This window comes from Centropristis striata, chromosome 4 (assembly GCF_030273125.1).
Source record: "Centropristis striata isolate RG_2023a ecotype Rhode Island chromosome 4, C.striata_1.0, whole genome shotgun sequence".
Classification (NCBI taxonomy): Eukaryota; Metazoa; Chordata; class Actinopteri; order Perciformes; family Serranidae; genus Centropristis; species Centropristis striata.
This window is the reverse complement of record NC_081520.1, coordinates 16150149-16163983: the sequence shown is the minus strand read 5'-3', so window position 1 is coordinate 16163983 and position 13835 is coordinate 16150149. Positions and strand designations below refer to the sequence as shown.

The following is a 13835-nucleotide window of genomic DNA, read 5'->3' as shown; positions in this document are numbered from 1 at the left end:
TTCTGTCTGTGTTTAGCATATTTCAGTCTGTCCTTACATCACATGCATGGCTCCTTTTTCTCCACACAAACTTGGCTATCAGTCAGATTTTTCATTTTATTTTAATTAACAAAGTATAAAGCTGCCAGGAACTGAAAATACAAACAAAAAACACAGGTGTCTATGGAAATGTACCTTTTTTTTTTTTTTTTTTTTTTTTTTTTTTTTTAACCATTCATACACACAAAAACAGCAGGGGAAAAAAATTAATAATAAAAGTACAAAACAGTCTATTTGCATGTAAATTAAAAATAGTAATAGTTTTCATTGTAGAAAGAAAATTCACATTTTGAAAATGGTCTAGAAACATAAATGGCACACTGTGAAAGCTCTTATGATTGCACTTTCAACTGGCTTTCTCAGCTTGTCTACGTATATATATATAAAGTTATTACTGTAAATTAAACATGTGTATTTTCAATAAATAGATGGACTCCAAGGGTTAAGGGGATTTTTTCAATATTGTAATTACAAAGTAAAAGGAAATGTAGGCCTCCTAACTTAGAGAAAATAAAGTTTGGTATGAAGTTCCAAATTGAAGAGGGGTTCTTAATGGATTGTTTTAGCCAATTAATTTTAAATGTATAATTCAGAGTGAGCACTCTGGAGGTGAATCGTTGATTAAAATGAAATCAGCTGATCAGCTGATGGGGGCGGGTTAAATAGGAGTGGAAGCCATCTTGGACGGCTGCTTGACAAGACTCTTTCGTAGTCAGCTAAAAAATTGAGTTCACCTTACAAACATCGCATAAGGAACCGATTATTTCAGTTATCCAAGGTAAATGCATGTACATCTCACTATTCCTGCATCTGGATAGTCCTCTACCACACATCCCGTTAATTCTTGGGCACTTTTACATTCAGCGTTCACTGTAAATGTTATTTCGCCATCGTTAGCCAGTTTGTTAGCCTGCTAGCAGACTTAGCATGGCATTAGAGTCGGCTGTGTTAGCTCTTAGTTAATGGTGGATATCCAGTTCTGTTTGTTAGCTTACACAGGGAAAGGTGTCAACTTTAAGTAGCACTATACTCCTTAATTTGCCGACTGGATTCAAATACTCTGAATCCGCCCTGGCAACTTTGCTCACCGAGCCAGCTTAGCATTAGCATGTAGCTTCATGTGCGGGCTAGCCAGATGTCGGTGGCTAGCAGGAGGCTAACGCTAGCTGGGTTTCCTTCTAGTTGGTTGACTTTAACAGATGTCTGTCGCTAGTTGTATATTCAGGCATTTATCAACTACACTTTTCGGGCAGCTGAACTGCGGTAACAACGCAGATTCGCTTGACTTCACGTGTATCAACGCTGTTTCTACTTTGTTAGCAATGGTTAGCTCAATAACATTATCGGCTAACTTTTGACTTTAGGCCAGAAATCTACCGTTACAGTTATTGATCAGCGACGTATTAACTATATTAGTCTCCTGACCCTCCAAATACAATACATTGTTTACCACCCACCCGGCTTAATTAACCCTTTGATGCACAACATATGGACACCCCTTCTTATCCACAACATGGGTCAAAAATGACCCGCATTCATTTCTCATGTTATTTCATGCTGGCTGTGTGTTTCTTTGCTCTATCTTTCTGAATCAATATATTTTATTATTGAATACTCCAGTGTTATTTGAATATCTTTTATTATTATTAAAACTGATCAATGTATACATTTTTCCTTTCATACTTGAAAATGAAGAAAATGGAAAGTTTACACACGGGTCAAAAATTACCCATTAATCCAAATTTGATTTAAAATTAAATGACTGAATACTAGAATAATAATTTGTACTGTACTTATACTAAATACTTGGACTAATAAATGATAAAACACATTTGTTTCAAAGATGTATAATAGAAACACTCAGCCATACATGAAATAACATTGATAATGGATACCAGTCATTTTTGACCCATGTTGCGCATTAGAAGCGTAGTGATACAAAAAGGGCTTTTATTCAAAAAGTAAAAAATGAAAACAAAATTAAGATGTATGATGATCAAAAACAAGTTGATTGAGGAAAACCTGGAATACTGAATGATGAAATGAATTTATTGCAAAGATATAGAAAACTCAGTTCGGTCACTTTAGACCCATGTTGTGCATCAAAGGGTATGTATATTTTTTGTGGATTATGATGTTTCTAACAGTGTGTCTTGCGTGTTTCAGGGTTGGAGAAACCTGAGAAAGGACGTGGCGGCTCGGTGAAGCTAAACAAGATGGCTAGCTGAACAGTCAACAGCCAATACTTGAAAGCTAGCTAAGCCCTCCTGGTGTATGGTTTTCCATATGACAATGGCAGATTACATCTATACTTAGCCCCAATTTGCTAAAGAAATCCTTGCTTACAAGTTCTCTTAGAATTAAGACGAGGAATTTGTTTTGTTGGCACTTGATGTCCCAGAAACAAGAATATCATTGAGGAACCTGCTGACACAAAAACAATTTGAACACTTTACATCTGGGGGAAAAAAAGCTCAAGAGAGAAGGACAATCTCAAGTTTGGCGTGGTCCCAGCAGAGCGGGCTCACTTCATTGAGAGACTGTTAGAGATTTCATTGCTATTGAAACAGAAAGTTAAAGCTAAGTAAAAATGAGTACTGCAAGGACGGAGAACCCAGTGATCTTGGGCTTGTCAAACCAGAATGGACAGCTCAGAGGCTCAGTGAAGCCTGCTGGAGCACCAGGTGGAGGTGGAGGAGGCCCTCAACAACAGCAACTTAATCAGATCAAAGGCACAATCAACAATGGGAATTCCCAACCGGCCCCTACAACTAACTCTGTCATCAAGTAAGTTATTTGACTTCAGAGATCTAAGAATTTGTATTTTGCCTTTTCTGCTTGTTGGCACATTTATTACTGTTAGTTCTTCGTTATTCCTATTGCTTATAAGAACTTTACCCTCCACAGGCCTGGAGATGACTGGAAGAAAACTTTGAAATTGCCCCCAAAAGACATGAGGATGAAAACTTCGGTGGGTAATACATTTATTTACACGGCCATGATCTGTTTACAGCTTGCTAACCAAATGCTAATTTATCCATATTTTTATGATTACAGGATGTGACTGCAACTAAAGGCAATGAGTTTGAAGATTATTGCCTAAAGAGGGAGCTGCTCATGGGAATCTTTGAGATGGGCTGGGAAAAGCCATCTCCAATCCAGGTACATTAAGACACATCTCAGGTTTGATCCACATTATGGAGTTAGTTTACCTTATGTGACACGTTGCTAAATGTTCTTTTATACTTTAAAGTTAATATATTGTTTCCTGCATCTTGTTCAAAGTTAATCTGATGGTGGGAATTTGTTTAAAAACTGGTAAGTTAAAAATTGGACTCTGGTGATGCAGCAAATAAGAAAGTGATGTTTTATACTTGACCTTAAACACATTTAGCCATGCTAGTGGCATGGCAATGTTGGTCACTTCACCACTTTGGTTCAGACTAAAGTCTCAAAAGCTAGATGATTGATTCCCATGAAGTTTTGTACATTCAGTTCCCTGACTATCTATTCTATTGACTTTGATAATCTCCTGAGTTCTCCTCATCTCACCCATTCAGATTTACCCCCTTAGAGGGTTTAACCTGTGTTGTTGATCAGCCTGAAAGGGCTTTTAGCGGACCAGCGACGCTGGATGGTTACTGTTTTACTTTTTATCCAGACAATCTGACAAAAACAAAATGTTATTTAGGTGACCAAACCTTTATACTGAATGTTTATGCATTTTTGCTACATAATGAATTATGTCTCCTTGAACTTAATCTGTTATTTCTGCTTTTTGCACAGGAGGAAAGCATTCCCATTGCACTGTCAGGAAGGGATATCTTGGCCAGAGCCAAGAATGGCACGGGAAAGAGTGGAGCCTACCTCATTCCCTTACTTGAACGCATTGACCTGAAGAGGGACTGCATACAGGGTGAGAATGCTCATTTTCTGCCACAGTAAACTGAAAGTCGACACTTGACTTTTGCTTAATCTTATGAAAAGTCATTCATCAATTTTCAAGCAAATATTCTGAGGCTCCAGGCTTTATGTAACTGATTTCTGGTTTTCCTAAGTGTGAAAGAAAATGAACAGTCAAGATCAATCAACAATTGAAATGTTGTTGCAGACTTTTTGTAGGAATTGAACATTGTTGTATGGTCACCTACTGTGTCAAAATACTTTCTGTCTACACTTTATTACCTAAATACAAGCATGACACTTATCAAGGTGTCTTTGAAACATTGTCTGTGAAAATTACACACAGATTCTACCTCCAATTGTTCTTCTGTTTTTAGTGATTGTTACAGTAACAGAACAAGAAACGGCCCCTACATGGATAAACCTTTTTGTTAGAGTAAAATCCTTTTTTGTTTAGCTGGTAATGGCAGCTTTGTCGCACTTGCCAAATACACCAGGCTTGATATGCCTGCTAATTCTGGTGAAACAAATAGGATTTTACTCTTTTAATAAAATGGTCCATTTCTGTGGGGATCCTTTTGCTAATTTTGCCCGACACTTAAAATAATGATTTGATTCTCAGTGGTAAAACAAAGCACTTTTAGTGGATGTTCAAAGTTGCCCAAAACATTCGCCTACATTTTAGCTTGGGTTGTGGCTGCTATCTTTCTTTATGTTCTTAATCTATTTTGCAGAATCAGTTTGACATCCTGGATTTAACAACATTAGACCCTTCTGTCTGGTTCTCCCTGAATTTTTCCCCCCAAAATTAGACTATTTCTTCAGGGCATTGAATTAATGAAAGTGCTTGCTCCCACAGCTTGACAGACTAGATTATAAATGGGTCAGTTGTTGTGACTTGATAGTTTTAATGGTTTAAAAGGATTTTTTCATGTCCAAATTAAGACTAAGCTGGCTCAGGTTTAATAATTGTGTGAGTACTCTATTACATGAGCAATTCTCTGTTTTTCCAGCTGTGGTCATAGTGCCCACCAGAGAACTGGCTCTGCAAGTAAGCCAAATATGCATCCAGGTCAGCAAACACATGGGTGGAGTTAAGGTAATGGCAACCACAGGTGGAACCAACCTACGTGATGACATCATGAGACTCGATGAAACAGGTAAACATCACCTGATACACATACTAAATACTGTGTTCATATCTGAAATGTGCTTAAGCTCTCATTCCAAACCATCCTGTTAGACAAAAGCCTATGAGTGTGTTTGTTTTTTTTATATTGCATAATATTTCAGGACAAGCAAATGAAAATCCTCATCTCTTGTGTTCAGTAGAAACATGAAAACATCACATAAATCCAATATAATTCAAAGTGCAATTCCTGTTGGATATCTCTGGGTACTGCCATGAGGCCATTGCAGAAGACTTAACATACACCGTAGATTTATTTTGTGGCCCAGATGATGGCTGTCAGTCTGACTCATGCATTACATCTGGAAATTCCATCTGATTTTGTCAGTCTCAAACATAAATGATGGAGGGGCTCATTCCTCTTTGGTTGATATTTGCAGTCTGAGTCTCTCAAAGTCCTCTATTTCTAACTTGCTGTCCATGTCACAAAACCAAAATGTGATGTGGTTGTTCACTGTTGTTTGAGGCCATCATTTTTGACTACACTGTTGATTCTTGCTATGGTGTTTCGGGAAACTCAAACAGTAAAATGTGTCCTGTTGACTAGCTAACGCATTGGTTTGTTTTTGTTTATAATGTCTGTAGAGGTTGGACAGTTACATTATTGGCAGACAAGGGTTGTTGACTATGCCAGCCTCATAAAACACCTGCTCTGTGGCTGAGTCAATACTGCCAAATAATTGTAGATAAAGTACAGTTTCTATACTGCACAGTCATAAGTAGCTGAATACTGCCAGGACGAGAGCGTTTCTTTACATTTATAATGCTACATTTTAAGCTATACATTTTTTTAAATCCTCAGCCAAGCGACTTGCAGACACTTTCATTCTTTGGTGCAAATGCTGTTCATCCTATATTTATTTTTTCCCAATGTTTGCTTATTTCACAGTACATGTGATCATTGCCACTCCTGGGAGGATTTTAGACCTCATCAAGAAAGGAGTGGCTAAAGTCAATCAAGTGCAGATGATTGTTTTGGATGAAGTGAGTGAAATTGTTTTTCTTTTTAATTCTTTTTGACCGAAGCTGCTTTTTCGAAACAAACCAGTGTGACTTTTGCAATGAAGCAGCTCTCAGTATGCCTCACCATGTCCCTCTTCTCATTAGGCTGACAAACTCCTGTCTCAGGATTTTGTGGTTATGATGGAGGAAATGCTGGGCTTCCTGCCCAAACAGAGGCAGATTCTGCTTTATTCTGCCACCTTCCCCCTCAGCGTGCAGAAGTTCATGGTGCATATTTCTCATATGATTTCAGTACTTGTTGCATCATTTGTTATTGGTGATAAACAAATCTGCCTTTCTAATCTGTAGCACAACCTGAGAAATAACAACTCCTGTCTCCTGATTTGTAGAACGCACACTTGCAGAAACCCTATGAGATCAACCTGATGGAGGAGCTTACGCTGAAGGGTGTGACTCAGTATTATGCTTATGTAACTGAAAGGCAAAAAGTCCATTGCCTTAATACCTTGTTCTCCAGGGTAAGTGCCTTTCTGCAGGCTTTTAATGCAAATATCTGCTGTCATAACTATAGTGCTTTTATGATTTTGTTTTGCATTGGAAATTAGAAATGTTTATTATTAACTTTAAACAAATGGCTGGACTCCTCACAAATAACATCTATTCACCAAGACTTTCTGCTGTATTTTCTTTATTTTCAGCTCCAGATCAACCAGTCTATAATCTTCTGCAACTCCTCTCAGAGAGTGGAGCTCCTTGCCAAGAAGATCTCCCAGCTTGGTTATTCATGTTTCTACATCCATGCCAAGATGAGACAGGTCAGCTCAAAGTACTGCCTCAGAAATATCAGCTCTACTAGCTTTGAGACAAAAATACACACCGGTGGCGATGGGTGCATGCCAGAACAGCTGCTGCTATTGCTTTTGCTTTGCATTATAGTGGTGCATCGTGTCGTTGTGCATGTACCTCAGCTTGATGTGCTGCTACAGTTCACACCAATGCTCTATTTCTGGATGATTTTATTCCTGATAAGAAACAGTCCTGTTGACACATGGGTAACTGGACAGCATGTACTACTAAAAACAGCTTTTGGACCTTTTCTTATTTGGCATCTACTGTTACAGGTTTTTTCCTTGAAACATCTAATGTATTCACATTACAGACTTGTTTGGCAGCTTAGCTTTTACTTTACATAGTACACAGGTTCACAGACAATATCTATATAGCTACATTCACATAACATGGTGCTTTTCCACAGCAAAAAACCAAAATGTGTTGTACTGCAGAATCACATGAGGTTTACATCTTTTTTTTCTGCTCTCCAGGAGCATCGCAACCGTGTGTTCCACGACTTCAGAAACGGCCTCTGCCGGAATCTCGTCTGCACTGGTAAGTGGTAGAGCCATGAACATCCCTCTGCTACATTTCTGCAGTACAATAAAAGCGGTTTCATTGCAACCTGCAACTTTTTTGTGAGGATGTGTACCCAGTATATCCCGGACCTGGTCTGTGCCAGCTTGGGCCATTATTGTAGAGAGTGGTGATGCAAAGTGCTCCGATTTTGAAACTTCACCACTGTGCTTGGAGTTGAAATGATTTGAATCTTGCCACTGTCTTTTCAAAGCGTGTCCAATCAGATTACAGCTGACCTAGATTCTTTAACACAAAGTGTTTGAATTGCCAGAGATGCAATATTTTTCTGGTTTAGAAAGTCAGTATTTGAAGTGCATGAGTTTTACTTCTTGTTAAAGTTATTTGATGACATATCAATGTTGAGCTGGGCCACGGGTACTTACTTTGTGTCCAACGCAGCAGCAAGTGCTGCTCATGTATGTGAAGCCTTTAGTCATCCAAGTGGTCAGATGTTGTGTACTCTCAAAACTTAAGTGCCTCAACAAAGCTGGAGTGTTGCATCACTCAGCTTGGTGGGCAAATCTTTTTTAGCTGCAAAAAACAAAATGCTGTTCTTGCCTGCAAAAAATAAAAATATTTGTTAAAGCTCTTGCACAGCGTAATATGCACATAAAATGGCGATGCACATTAGGCTGTCCAGAAATCAAAACAAAGTATATAAACAAAGTATGTTTACCAAAAATCCCATTACTGGAATTATCCACCTTATCACAGAAGAGTGGAAACCTTTTGATTAGCTCAGCTTTCAACCCTGAGCACCACGATTTTAAACCAAATGGGCTGCCACAGTCGGTGCCTGTGGGAACACAAACAGTTTTAGTGTGCTGTGAGACTTGGTTTTGGTATTCGGTGTGATGATGGGATATTGAAATTAGAGTTGTTCCGATTCAGATACCAGTATCCGAAATTGCTCCTATACTGCCGAAAATGCTGGCATCGGAATCGGCGAGTACTGGAGTCCAGGCACCAATCCGATAATTTATTAAATTAGCTCTTAAAACAGTGACGCTCTGCTGCAGCTGCTGTTTTAGAGGGACGTGATTACGTAACACAGACACAACAGACACGTGTGTCAGAACAGGTTGACGCGAGGCTTGGAGCTAAGCTAAGTAGCACTATCATGTCGGCGGTGTGGCAATATTTCACACTGGAATTGGCTTGAATCTGCTGTATTTATTCATGTTTTACAAAGGGTTTAACCTGAGCCAGGCCTTATCACAATGATAATCATATCACAGTCATGCAGGTGTAGTATGGTATTTTTTTTATAACATACTAGTATCTGAATCGGGAGGGAAAAAAATCGTATCGGAACATCTCTAATTGAAATTAATTTCTTCATAATTGTGATGACAGATACATTTGTTTTAAGTTAATGGTGACTCATCGGGTGAAATAAAATGCTAGTTTTCTTGAAATTCTTTTTTTCTGCAGATTCCTGCTGAGGCACATTTTAATCTGATGTGTTTGATTCCTTGCTTTGTTTCATCTAGACCTCTTCACAAGAGGAATTGACATTCAAGCTGTGAATGTTGTGATCAATTTTGACTTTCCCAAGCTGGGAGAAACGTACCTTCATCGCATTGGTAGATCTGGTAAGAGCCCATATTGGTTATGTTTTTCTATTTGCAGCCTTTTTTATACTAAGCTTTTTGGGCAGCAAGCAATGGAAAGATGATTCTTTAAACCCTGACCTCCTTCACATCCAGGCCGCTTCGGACACCTGGGTCTAGCCATCAACCTCATCACTTACGATGATCGCTTCAACCTGAAGGGGATTGAGGAGCAGCTTGGAACAGAGATCAAGCCCATCCCTGGCATCATTGACAAGAGCCTATATGTGGCAGAGTACCACAGTGAGAGTGGCGAAGAAGTTAAGCCATGAGCCAGTGAGTACACACACGGTGAAGGACAATAGACTCAAATATTTACTGTTTCAGGATAATTGAACTGCTTTTGTGTTCTCATCCAGTCGTTGGGATATCAATGCAGCCAGTTTAACACACAGGCCAGGATAAAAGGGATTTAATAATTACACTGACTAATGGCAGACTTTACATTCGGCTGTGCACTGCTCTGCTTTTGGTAAAGCTCACTGGCACAACTAAAGGTAATTTGGCAATTATTACTGTCATTACCTCGATGGTGCGTTTCCTGCTGTGCCAAGTAAAAATGTTCCCTCACTTAGCATTTTAATCATGACAAAAGACACTGGGAAATGAGCAATAATTGAGCAATGCAATTGTTTCTGTGCTTTGACAAGGCTGCTATTTCAAAGACACGAGGTGTCTGACCTGAAGTATCGTTGAACCGGAAATTCTATAAATGGCAGCTGCAGAAAGGATATTCTTTCTTTTTTTTTTCTCTTTGTAAAAATGAAAAGTAAATCTCCAGGTGTTATCACTTTTGTTGCCCTGATCAGACTTGATTAAATCTGTATCTGACAAATGACTAAACCAACAGGCCTCTGAAAATTGAGTGTGAAAATGTAGTAGGCTACAAATACTAGGTCCTGGTTCAAAACGTATTCAGTTCGTAAGCTTAAATTAATAATTTCATATGAAAGTTTGATTGGAGAATATGACTCCTGACCCTGGTGTGACCATTTTGATTGTTTTACTAGAGAAGAGCCCTCAATATGAACTATATGGTGTGAAAGTAATCTGTAAAGGGACACGTGATTCATTTTTTTTAATTATTCCTGCTTACTGAAATCTTTCACTTATGAATAGAATATAATGTCTTTATTGTCACTATACACATGTACAATGAGATTTGAGAGCTGACTCCAAAAAGCAGTGCGACAATAATATATATAAAATCTACAATATAAACATAAACATACATAGGCAAGTAGATGTAAAGAGAAAATATATACGATATTGCACCTTGAAGGACAATTTATTGCACAAATTATTGCACATTGCCAAGTATGGTATATTTAAAAAAAAAAAGAAATATTGCACAGTAATATAGTCCGTATGAAAATCAGTGCATATGAGAGTTCAGGGTTGTTATTGCCTGGACTGTTTTGTAATAATAATGATGGGGTGCTAGTTAAATGGGTTTTGAGACCAGATTTAATTTAAGTAACTTATTTTCCCTCTTCTCTCTCTACAGATCAGTCCATCCTCCATTCCCCTTTGTATCTTTTTTTCACCTCCCCACGTCTTGGAGTTCTCGTTTTATTTTTATGTACAGTTTCTGTCTGTCTTCCTTTTTTGGATGCCACCATAAGGAATGTGTATTTGGATGGACGCGTTTTGGAAGAACTCATTTGCCTTTTTATAGGGCTCTGTGCTGCACCACCACACCCTGAAGACATAAGCACCGCGAGGAAAGCATGGGACCAAGTTGAAAATATATATCAATGCACACCGTGAAGATTCATATCCACCAATGACACAAAGCCAGCACCATCAGACCGCTATATGACCCCCTCCATTCTCCATGTTTTATTTTGGAAATTTTAACCAATTTGTATCAAGTGCCTTAAGAAGCAGTTCAACTCGTTCTAAAGTAATAACCCTTCATTATCCGTCATCTTGCTCACTTCATACAACACACTCACGTTCACCTAATTGAAAAGTTGTTACACTAATTTAATGTCTGACCACGTAGGTGAATTCATTACTGTTTTTGGTTGGGTCATCTGTTTGCAAGGAATGGAGAGAATTAGGAGGGAGGCTGGTCTGATTATCTTCGTGCTGGCTTCGCTGCACTTGAGTCTGGCTGATAAATGAGGACAAACTTGGATGTTCCATGGACAGAGATGCTGGATTTTTTTCCAAGAGACAGCCAGACTGTCCAGTTGCTTGTGAAGAAGTTGTGCTTCTAAAAGACCCAGACTCTTTCCTCTGTCTTCAGCATCAGAACACTAAAAACAAAAAAGCAGCCTCAACACCATGAGTCATGAGAATTCCTGTTTTGGTGGAGTTTAATTGTAGGGAATGCTTTTTTTTTTTCTTTCTTTTTTGTCCTGTGTTTCACCTTCCTATGGATGGCCATACTTAATTCTGCAAGATGTGCAGCCAACGTGTAGGGTGCACCTTACACCTTGTGTATATACCTTCATTTTAAGATTGTTTTAAACAAGTTTAAAAGGCTGGCCGACAAACTGAAAAGCTTTTTTCCCCCCTTCTCTCTTGTTAGCACTGGAGACTGTTTCCTTAAATGCCAGTTTGTTTGATCTGCAATATTGGCCTGTGAATTTATTTATAATTTTAGAAAATTGCAGAATTTATTAGAACCTAAAACATTTAAATGACCTTGTGCATGAAATGTTTCTGGAGGCAGAGTTCATAACTGATAATCTTTTAAGCCCCTCCAAATTTGATGGAGAGTGCAATTCTTGAAAGCTGCACTTAAACTGAGATTGTTTAAATTGTTGCCCTTATTCTCCTGCTACCAGTGTTAACAAGTGTCCAGACAGACGGCTTCGTTAAGCTTGTGCATTTGAGTAAAGAATTCTTTGTTGTCACCAGCCTTAACTTGTGAAACTGACTCTTGACACACTCTAAGATCTCCAGTTATGAGTGTTGTAATTGGAAGAGAAAATAATATTCTATCATGTAGTAGTACTACTTGCTGCAGTGCAGCTGAATTGGCAGAGAATTTGTTTTCTGGGGGAGGTATTAGCTGTTACGTTGATCTATGTGCTCTTTAAGCACAGGGACATTATTTCACAAATGTTGAGGAGGAAGCTGTGGATTTATTTCCCCCTTTTTGAAAAATGTTGGCCAAAAGCATCAAAATGAACCATCTGACCCAAAATGTAGCAGGAATTCATTCTCTGTGCATTGCAAGTTAGCAGGCTTTTATTAAAACCAGCTAATAAAAGATGCCTCATTTAAAACAACCTGAGCAGGTTGGGCTGCACTTACCGCACAGAGATGGGTTCAGGCAATAACACTGACTGCACTGCTTTTTGTACACCCATGATGCCCAAATGGGGAAAAGATGTGATGCAGAACATCAACAAAAAAAATTGGCACGGAGGGGGAATGGGCATGAAGGATTGGATTACTATTAGTCGGACTGCTTGTTTAAAAAAAAAAATAACTTGGGCACCTCAGACTGCTGAGTTTATGGCTTATTTCTCTGCCTGTTGTTGCTTTGATATTTTGGGTTTGGGTTACATTTGCTTTTTGCATTTTTATGCAACACATAACCACATTTTGCATTGAGGTTCCCTGATTGTTCAGCCGGAACTTTTTTGCAAATGAGGTTCCCTTTGTTATGGTTCGATGCTCTCGACTGTCCTAATCATTGAGAAGTAGTAGCGCACCTTTAATTTAAGCTCTTTTTAAAATAGAAATGTTACGACGTTGATAAGTTTAAAATGACCATTTTATTTCTCACTGGTTAGGACTAAGATCCCTGCTCTCTCAGCGCTGCTGTTGCTGTTGTCCCCTAAATACTTGCACATCTAATTTGGCTGTTTTGGCTCGTGGTTTGGGTGGGAGGGCTGTATTTGTTAAAAATATTCAAATTAAATTAAGCAATAGTTGAGTGAACAGGGATCTAATTGTGCAGGCACTTGGCAGCTGCCTGTCTCTTGTCAGCACTGGCAGTAATGGCTACAGAAAATGCCTTCAGGGCTAAAGTTGATGGTCCTTGAAGATTTAGTGTGTTGCTACCTTTTGATGGAATACCGCTTTACTGCCAGTGGCTGCCATATTGAGAGCCTTAAAGACTGAGACAAGAGCATCTTGCCCCAGATTGGCTGACTAAATTGGATAGTTTGTGTACCTAAATTGTCTCATTCTTTAAGGTCTTTTTAAATTTGTTGGGTGGGTAAATTAGTGCTGTTGCTGCCCTGATGCACACCATCATCCTCTCCATAGTTCTGACACATTTATGATGACACAGCTTTTGTGTAAAATTTGGCCTTCCTATCACTGATCTGTTGAAGAGGATGTGAGAAGAGTCCGTTCTGGATTTCTTTCAAGTGATGCATCAGTTAAAAAACAAACTGGGGGGTAGCCTTTGGGCCTTACAAAAAACTGGATTATATGATCAAAAGATCCAAAGTTATGGAAATGGGTATAAATAGGTTTGAAAAAGTTGCCCTTAAATTTGGATATTTTTTTTTCAAATGAAATGTGGAGTAAACCTTATTTAAAACGTCTCCAAATTTAAGTGAAGAGTTTAAAATTCTTTAGATTTCTTTTTTTTTTTTATTTGATGGAAATTTGGTCGTTATTTAATTGGCAGATTTTTTTCAGTGAAGCTAATTTTACAATGGACTTAAGTTTAAAGGATGTCATGAATATTATTGGATACGATTGAAAGTTTTGTTGAAAATAAAGCTCACTGAAATTTATTGTGT

General features: G+C 38.4%; 1 protein-coding gene across 1 annotated transcript; it reads left to right on the top strand.

The window, feature by feature from the left end:
- Positions 1-683: 683 nt before the first annotated feature.
- On the top strand, positions 684-13829 carry ddx6 (DEAD (Asp-Glu-Ala-Asp) box helicase 6). Its single transcript, XM_059330810.1, has 14 exons — positions 684-817; positions 2206-2826; positions 2947-3010; positions 3097-3201; positions 3826-3955; positions 4956-5102; positions 6021-6115; positions 6239-6361; positions 6484-6612; positions 6793-6909; positions 7417-7480; positions 8998-9099; positions 9214-9393; positions 10625-13829. The coding sequence occupies exons 2-13, from the start codon at positions 2630-2632 to the stop codon at positions 9387-9389; spliced, it is 1449 nt and encodes a 482-aa protein (XP_059186793.1). The 5' UTR covers positions 684-817; positions 2206-2629; the 3' UTR covers positions 9390-9393; positions 10625-13829.
- Positions 13830-13835: the final 6 nt, after the last annotated feature.